Genomic DNA, 9,257 nt, shown 5'->3' on the forward strand with positions numbered 1-9,257 from the left:
CCCTGGCATTTCAGTACCTACACATGCAAATTAATCTGCCGTTTTTGTTGGGTTACTTTGCATACTCACTCCTGATTGTCTGGTGGGCGTAATGAAGGTATGGTCAATTTGCACCTAACTATTTTATTAGTGTAGATACTAGTGGCCCAATGCATAAAATTCGTGCATTGGGCTGGCCACTGATGGAACAGGCTGCCCACTCAGGGCCGCGTAGGTTGCAGGCACATGTACCCCACAGCTTCCACCACCACCTCAAGCAGCAACAGCGGCCACAATGGCAGAAAGCTAAGCCTAGGGATCCTTATATAATATTCTTTTACTAACAACACTTCAAAGAGGTTAAAAAAAAAAGGGAGAAAATCTTGCATCTCTGTGCTACTAACTGAATGGTGAAAATATTCTAGTTGCTAAGCAATAGATTAAAAGAGTTAAAGACAACACAATAGTGGAAAAAACACCCAACTCTTCCTTATCTTTCCCCCTGGCTACCTACTTGCCTAAAAATAGAAAAATGCTTATACCGAAAGAGAATCCTAATGTTTCAATGCTAAATATCCTACTCTAGTCCCCCCATTTATATAAAAGTTCTATTTATGGATTTAAAAAGGCACCCTTGGGGAAGGGGGGAAGGAGGTCCTAATACATGGTGACAGATTACATTTGACTTTGGGTGGTGGGCACAAGTTACAGATCTTGTAACACAGAAATCCACACCTGAACCCTTTGTGATCATATTAACCAATGTCACCCCAATAAAATTTAAAAAGCCACCCTTCTAATAATTTCTTCCCCTCCAAAGTTGTGTAGTCCTTTTTAAAAAGTTAAGACTAACTACAGTTTAGTTGAAAAGTTTAATCAGTATAATTTCTAGTTGCCATTTTTAGCACATATTTTGAGATTAGGAAAAATATATACTGTACTTTAAGAACAATGAATTTGACATCACATATACTAAGTCTTTATACTTCCAAAAGTACTCTTTAAACAGAACTCCTGTGAAGTAACAGGTGCTATAACAGGTACTTTACAAATATCATTAATTTTCCAATAGCTTGCAAGGTAGGTAATAGTTTATAGAGGAGACTCCAGAGCAATAACTAGAAAACTTACTAGTATAAAATTAAGACAACACCATGTTTTCTACTATATCCTTTTCTTCTTTTCATTCAAAATAAGACCCTAAAAAAGGTGGTTACAAAAAAAACCCCAAAAAACAACAACAACAAAAAAAACCCAAAATACAAAAACCAAAACCGAACTAGAAATTTAAAAGACATGAATTATAGAAAAAGTTTGTAATCTTTAAGCTCTAAACCCAGTTCCCTTATCATATATATATAATAAAAGCACAATAAACCAACCAAATGCTATGACATCCAATGGGCCAGGTCAGCCAAGGCGGGCACCCAACCATCACCCCATGATCATCCCACAGAGAGAGTCCCAGGCCACCATTCAATGGGCTACAGCAGGTGGGTGGGGCCTCCAGCAGGTGGGTGGGGCCTCCCTTTGCGAGGGAAGCCTGGGTCTGGAGGGAAGCAGGTACTGGCAGCCAGGGGAAGGAAGGCAGGCCTACACTTGCACGAATTTCGTGCATCAGGCCTCTAGTCTATAACATAACAAATACCAGTTTACTGATTATCTTTATGCAACTGATTTGTCATGAGATCTAAACTTAAAATCCTTACATTTGAGATAGCTTTGCTTTTAAACAGAAAATATTTACTTTTCGAAACCTGTTTATTAAAAATTCAAATTTAAAAAAAATCATTAAATCTCAATGCTATGAAACATTACTGAAGGCAGTATTACAACATTTTTCTTGATAAAAATTACTGCTAATTCTCATTTATAAGCCTAGAACACTGGTCTCTTCATTTATTCATATTACTTTTTAAAAAATACGTATTTTATTGATTTTTTTACAGAGAGGAAGAGAGAGGGATATAGTTAGAAATTAGAAACATCGATGACAGAGAATCATCTACCAGCTGCCTCTTGCACATCCCCTACTGGGGATGTGCCCACAACCAAGGTACATGCCCTTGACAGGAATCAAACCTGGGTGGGACCTTTCAGTCCGCAGACTGACGCTCTATCCACGGAGCCAAACCAGTTTCAGCTCATATGACTTTTAGATGTAGTATATCAGGTTAAAAAAGACAAAGATTAAAGAGCAGTAATAACTGAATGTGAAAAAATTAAATGCTCATCTTCCTAATGGCTAAAGATTTGTGTTTCAAATATATTCAAAGCTGAGCCCAACTTTACTTCATGCATTTTTAACCTTACTTTTTATACTTTCTTCCAAAAGCAGCTGCTTTCCACACATGTTAAAATGAAATTAAGCTTAAAGCTCCATGTCGAATGTACAGCATGGGGAAACAACATGATATGTGTGATACAGATGGAGTAACATTTTCAGGAATGCTTTTGGAGAAAAGAACTCTGATCAACTGCCCTTAGGAATAGAAAACTGGACTAACAAGCTTACAACAACCATTGCAAGAGTAATTTTTCCACTCACACAATTTTCAAGGACCTTTCCTTTAAAATTCTCAAGATTTTCTTATCCAACAAAAAAGCAACTTACTCATTTAAAACTTGGACATTAGCCCTGACTGGTTTGGCTCAATGGATAGAGCATCAGCCTGCAGACTGAAGGGTCCAGGTTCAATTCTGGTCAAGGACATGTACCTTGGTTGCGGGCACATCCCCAGTAGAGGGTGTGCAGGAGGCAGCTGATAGATTTTTCTCTTTCTCAGATGTTCCTAACTCTCTATCCCTTCCCCTTCCTCTCTGAAAAAATCAATATATAAAATAAAAATAAAATAAAACTTTGACATTAGTTCCACAGGGTGAAGTCTCAAGACTGTCCAGTTTCTTGTTAACATTACATTTCAGAAACATTCCTGCCTCATCTCTTTAAATAGATTATTAAAAACAAACAAAACCCCAACACTTTACAATGATCAAAAATAAATTATGCAGTAAGATAAATCCCTACATTAACAGTACCACTTTTACAAATGTTAAAATTCAAATAACAGGCCAACCTATGAACCAGAAAATTACGGTTCAATTCCCAGTCAGGACACATGCCTGGGTTGTGGGCTACCGATCAATGATTATTTCTCACAATAGATGTTTCTCTCTCTCTTCTCCATTACTTTCTGAAAGCAATAAAAAGATATATTTTTAAAAATTCAAATAACATAAAGATATTTGGTATTAAGATTCTTAAAACAAGTTTATAGCACGGCTGGTGTCACTCAGTGCTTGATCGTCAACCCTGCACCAAGAGGTTTGATTCCTGGCCAGGAGACATGCCAGGATTGTGGGCTCCATCCCCAGTAGGGGGTAAGCAGGAGGTAACTTAATGATGTTTCTCTCATCAATGTTTCTATCTCTCCCTCCTCTCAAAAAAAAAAAAAAATCAAAACAAGTTTATATCTGTGAAGTAGTTTTGTAATTTAATTTAAATATTTTACAGATTAAAAGAATCCTATTGCCGAAACCAGTTTGGCTCGGTCTGTGGACTGAAGGGTCCCAGATTCGATTCTGGTCAAGGGCATGTACATTGGTTGCGGGCACATCCCCAGTAGGGTGTGTGCAAGAGGCAGCTGGTTGATGTTTCTCTCTCATCGACATTTCTAGCTCTCTATCTCTCTCCCTTCCTCTCTGTAAAAAAATCAATAAACATATTTTTTAAAAATCATATTAACTACAAATACATGATATATGTATAAGGTACATACTATCTTTAATATCTCTACAAAACATTTAATACATTGTGCTCTATTTTTCCCCCCTTTCTTATTTTTTTAAATCCTCATCAGAGGATATTTTAAAAATCCTTTTTTAGATAGTGGGGAAAGAGAGAGAGAAAAAAACATTCATTTGATGTTTCCCAGATGCAGATTGCATGCAGAATGATCCTACAACCAAGGTATGTGCTCTTTTACTTGACAGCAATCAAACCAGGGACCCTTCAGCAGGATCCACTGAGCCAAACTGGCCAGAACCCTATTTTTCATTAAATGGAGTAAATGTTTAAGAATAACAGAACAAGTATAAGAAAATATTATTTCACTCTGTGTCAAAATATAATGCAGCCCTAGCCAGTTTGGCTCAGTGGATTTAGAGCGCCGGCCTGCGGATTGAAGGATGCCCGGGTTGCAGGCTTGCCCACAACTGGGGATTGTGAAGGAAGCAGATCAATGATTCTCTCTCATCATTGATGTGTCTCTATCTCCTTCTCCCTTCCTTTCTGAAATCAATAAAAAAAATAAAAAATAAAATCTGACTTCTCTTTTCAGATATTTATCATTTCTATTTAATTCTGAATTAATACAAGATATGGAATACTTTTTTTAAAGGCAATTATTCAAACCCGTATTCAAAATCCAACAACTTTGTTACACTATGCTCTCAGGTTTTGAACAGCTACTTTACCTGGGCTCCTTCTCCATGGTATAAGCAATTCACCACATTGTCTAAAAGGTTGATATCCAGTTTTTGGCTGAAATCAAGCAGCTGACGAGCTGCATGGTCTGCTAACATTGTCATAATTGCTGGCATAGATTACTGAAAATAAAGAAAAAAATATTTAAGATATCTATGAAATTTGGTATCAGTCAAAACTTGCTACTGTTATTTTATTCCAACCATGTTCACACAAATATTTTAATGAGTATTCCAAATATTTAACAAAAGCAAATAAAAGCTGAAATTACTTAGCTACTCCATAACCATACCAGTTATCAGCATCTATTCAACAATAGATGCAGAAAAATTGTATTGTTCTCTATTAACATTTATATAGTTACCCTAGCTTGTTTTTAAGATGAATCTATTAAGAATTTATGGCCCTAAATATCGACAGTTCAAAGTCTTGATCTCAAATTTTTAAGTACAGATGAACATTTGGATATGTTTATTTTCCCCCTTCATAAATAGTTCTAGCTCAGTAAAGACTCATCCTCATTTCATGTTACCTTAATTTTTAAATTAAGATATACTAAAAAGACAGGAAGATGCTAAAAATTAAATGTGGTACACAAGTTTTGCTATTGTGTCAGTAATTAGCAGGAACCACCAGCCTAACAAATTTGGTACTCTTAATATCTATAAAGAACTTAAGTTTCTACATACAATTAAACCATATATATTTGCTTCTTTAAACCCTCAATTAATCTGGGACTAAGGTTACAGGCATACAAAATCCCTGAATATATGGTCTAGAAAAAACACACACCTTTATAATATGTCAAACAAGATTTTCCTTCAAATTTTCAGGTCTTCATTGGCAAGGTAAAAACTGTACAGCTTGCCAACTATTTTCCAAATAAAAACAAATTTCATCACAACAGAAAATGAGCTTCTTCACCTCAAAAAATGTACTGGCTAAAACCTACTGGTTCGTATGTGATGTTATCCTTTTAAGAGGATTCCACTCCAAGATGTTGGCACATATCCACATTTTTGTTGCCCAGGAGTATAAAAATCTTTACTTTAAAGCTAATGCCACTCAAGTCTGACTGGCTAGTAAATCAGTACTCCTTAAATTTTGGGGTCAAGATGCCTTACAATCAGAAGAGATGATAGTTTTTGCCAAATTAAAAGCTCACAGTTTTGTATACAATTACAAAAGATGCTGGACTCTTTGAAAGCCAGGCATGAAATCTCAGGTTAAGAACTCTTAATTTATTGTATTTAGACCCAACAAGGTTAGATGGTCATCTCCACTTGTTCCCCACTTTTAAAAACCTTCCAGGATCAGGAAATGGGTGGCTAATTTGATCATGTTTGGACAAACTAGCTTGATCAAATGTTTTATTTAATGATGTCAGTTAAAACAAATTAGAAGTGGGTTAAGTTAGACATAATGTAAAAAACTGAGGTATTAAGAAATGAAGGGCCCGACCTGGTTTGGCTCAGTGGATAGAGCATAGGCCCTTGGACTGAATGGTCCCAGGTTCAATTCCAGTCAAGGACATGTGCCTGGGTGGCAGGCTCCTCCCCCAGTGGGGAGGCGTGCAGGAGACAGCAGATCAAAGATTCTCTCTCATCCTTGATGTTTCTATCTACCCTCTCCCTTCTCTGAAATCAATAAAAAGATATATTTTAAAGAGGTCTGAGAATCTGCATTAAGAGTTGAATGATTTTTAGTAACATGAAGTCTGTTGACAGTAAAACTGATGAGATTTCAAAAACTTTTATATAAGTTATTAGACATATTTTTTAGTACAGAGTACCTGCCTGGCATACACAACAAAAATCTTTGCTCTAAATACTAACATAAAAAAGGAAATGTGATTTCAAATAAAGATGTTTCAATTTCCTCCCTTCAAGAGCCAGACAATTTAAAAGATCAGAACAATCTTAAAAATTGAGGCTGAAAACAATGTCCACAATGCATCAAGATCTACATATCACGTTTTGGGGGTTTTTTTGTTTGTTTCGTTTTGGTTTTGGTTAAACATTGAACGAACTTTCCTATTTAGCCCACCTATCGTAATTGAATAACCAAAACAAAATAAAGTGACTAAAAAGTTTCATTTTCAAGAAATTGTTCTCTGAGCTAAATTCTTTCGGAAAAAATCAGGTTTAGAATAGAAGGGTGTGTTAAATACTGAAGTTTGCCATCTTTAGGACTAGTGGCTATCTTCAATATGACCTGCCTATTCTTGAACTGAACGGAGTACAGAAATGGCGGCTTTCTGGTCAATGCCAAGCACATTTAGTCCCCCAAATCAGGTAACTTCCAAAGCATTCTTTCCACTAACTGCAGTGTCCCGTACACTTACGATATACAACAGCCATGGCGAGAAGGGTGAAACCACAAAGGCTTGTTTTCCCTTGGAACACCCAATCCTAAAATCCACTCACTCACTGGATAGCAGACACAACGTGGTGGCTCTACAAGTGACTACCAACTTCAAACTCCAGAGGCAGGCAGCTACCTCCTGCCACTCCCATCCCAAACCAAGAAAAGCATAACCGCTGGTTCATGATAACTACACAGTAAGCAAGATACTAACAATAATAATAATGATAATAAACCCAGTCGCTACAACAGAGCGCCGGCTCCCTCAGGTGTGTGTGCGGGCCAGGGCTGGCTCCATTCACTACAAACACTCCGCCCTGGGCCCGCCCTCCCCGCTCCGAGCCCGTGCGCGGCGCTCCCGCCTCGAGCACACGGAGCACGCACTCACCCCGCCCGGCTCGCAGGAGGCACCGCCGGGCGCCCGGCGCTCACCGCCCCGTTCTCCGGGCAGCATGGCCTCTGCGTGATCAGGAGGTCCGGGCTGGGCTAGGCTTTCATGCAACGCGTCCTCTACCACCCCACGTCTCCCACCCACACCGAACTCCGGGGACGTCGGGAGGAAGGAGAATCAGGACATCCTCCACTCCAAAATATCAGCAGTTAAAAAAACAAACAAACACACACACACACACACACACACACAAAACCCATCACAACGAGCTCGAGCCGCCCAAAACACACTATGGCACGAAGCCCCATTTGCAGATCCTTTGGGTGGTGGTGGTGGGGGGGGGACACCAAACCAACCCATGTCCCCTCCTTCTAATCTCACTCTGCACGAACACACAAAGATGTGGAGAGAGTTTGCACGCAGGAGGTGCAGGGACTCGGCGGCCCCTCCCTCCTCCCCCCGATCTCCAAGCTCGCCGCCGCGCGGCCACGTGATGCAGGCGGACGTTTCAATGCTGCTGCACTAAATATTTCTGGAAACTTCCACTCCTAATCATTCACAGAGAGGTCCCTCAAGTCACCCCAACTCCTGCCCAAGCCCATTGGGGCTGGGGAAGCCCTTCCACTCCCCTCCCTCCTCCCTCCGCGCTGGGGGGGTGGTGGTGGTGGGGTCCGGCTTCACTACCACGCTCCTCACTTCCCTCCGCCGTCACCCGCACACGCCAATGACCCAGCAAGCGCTTCCCCTCCCGCGGCCGCCTCCCCGCCTCCATCTCCCAGCGGCAGCAGGAGCGGCTCCATTCAATCGCAGGCTGCGCTGGGCCCGCCGCCGCCGCCGCCGCCGCGCCCCACGCCGGCCTCCTCCCGCCGCCCGCCCGCCGCCGCCGCCCGGCCCCGGAGACACACGGCCACTTACCCAGAGACTGAACCAACTGCTGCTTCCTTCCTGGTCGGGGGATTAGGGAGAGAGGGAAGGTGGGGAGAGGGGAGAGGGGAGGAAACCAAGGTGGGTTTCAGTCTTCCCACCTTAAAAAAAAAAAAAAGGAAATTAAAAAGAAAAAAAAAAGGGAGAGAAGGGCAAAAAAAAAAAAAAAAAAGGCTCAACAGTAATATTTACTATCCAGGGACACTTCACCCCGACACACACACCCCCAAAAAAAGGACGGGAGGGAATGAATCTGAGAAATAAATGCTCCTCCCGCCTGGCCGGGGAGTAAAGGGAGGAGGGGGGAGGGGAACGGGGTCAAGTCCCACAGATTCAGCCCCGGGGGGACCCTCCAGCTACAGGCGGCGGCGGGAGCGGCGGGAGGAAGGGGTGCAGAGTCCACACCAGGCCGGGGGGACGCTCCGCCGCCAGTTGCAGTCCGACTTCCCCTCCCAAACACGGCTCCGCGCCCTCTCTCACGCGGCTCCGGCGCTGGCCCCCCCACCCCGGCTCGCCTAAACTTTCCCCCCTTTCTCCTGCTTTCTCGGCGGCTGGCGGCGCCCCCTCCCCCTCGGGTGGTTGCACGGACTGCAGCAGCAAAGGCTGGAAGAGGCAGCGCCGCCGGGGCTGTCGCTACTGTTGCTCTTGCTGATGCTGTAGCTCCCGCTGGTCCTGCCGCGGCCGCTGCAGCCGCTTCTCCCCCTCCTCCTAGTGCCTCAAACTCGGAACCGGTTGAAACCGGTTCAGACTGGGAGATTCCATCTCGGTTGAGTTTTCAGCCCATGGCGCCGCGGAGCGTTTGGAACCTGGGCCTCCGCCCCCAGCCCGCCCGTCGATTGGCCTGTTCCAGCCACAGCCGCGCCACCAGCCCGCCTCTCATTGGCCGGGCCGCCCGTCCGTCCCACCTCAAGTCTCCACACGAGCCCGCCGCTTCTGGCCCCCGCCTCTTTCCAGCAGCGATTTGCCCGCAGAGTGGGGGGAAGGGAAGTGGGGCGGGCCGAAAAAAGAGCGAGAAGGAGGGGGGTGGAGGAGGAGGAGGCGGGACCAGCGTGGAGCCCCGCGGAGGACAGAGCGGAGAGGAGCCGCGAGGGGGACTGGCTCGGTCGCCCGTCA

At 43.2% G+C, this 9,257-nt stretch overlaps 1 protein-coding gene across 3 annotated transcripts in view; it reads right to left on the reverse strand.

The window, feature by feature from the left end:
• The window catches only part of XPO1 (exportin 1), a 48,720-nt gene extending 39,756 nt beyond the window's left edge, over window positions 1-8,964 (reverse strand). Inside the window, exons 1-3 of one of the 3 annotated variants that reach the window (XM_084901060.1) lie at window positions 8,734-8,964; window positions 8,136-8,245; window positions 4,456-4,587 (exon numbers count right to left, since the gene is read on the reverse strand). In XM_084901060.1, coding sequence (XP_084757186.1) covers window positions 4,456-4,581 — 126 coding nt within the window. In that variant the 5' untranslated portion in view covers window positions 4,582-4,587; window positions 8,136-8,245; window positions 8,734-8,964. Of the gene's footprint in view, window positions 1-4,455; window positions 4,588-8,135 lie in introns of all 3 variants that reach the window. The other 2 variants (XM_084901059.1, XM_084901058.1) reach the window with 2 other exon arrangements.
• Between the last annotated feature and the right edge of the window lie 293 nt (window positions 8,965-9,257).

Source organism: Pipistrellus hanaki (genome assembly GCF_964339955.1).
Source record: "Pipistrellus hanaki genome assembly, chromosome: 12".
Taxonomy (NCBI): domain Eukaryota; kingdom Metazoa; phylum Chordata; class Mammalia; order Chiroptera; family Vespertilionidae; genus Pipistrellus; species Pipistrellus hanaki.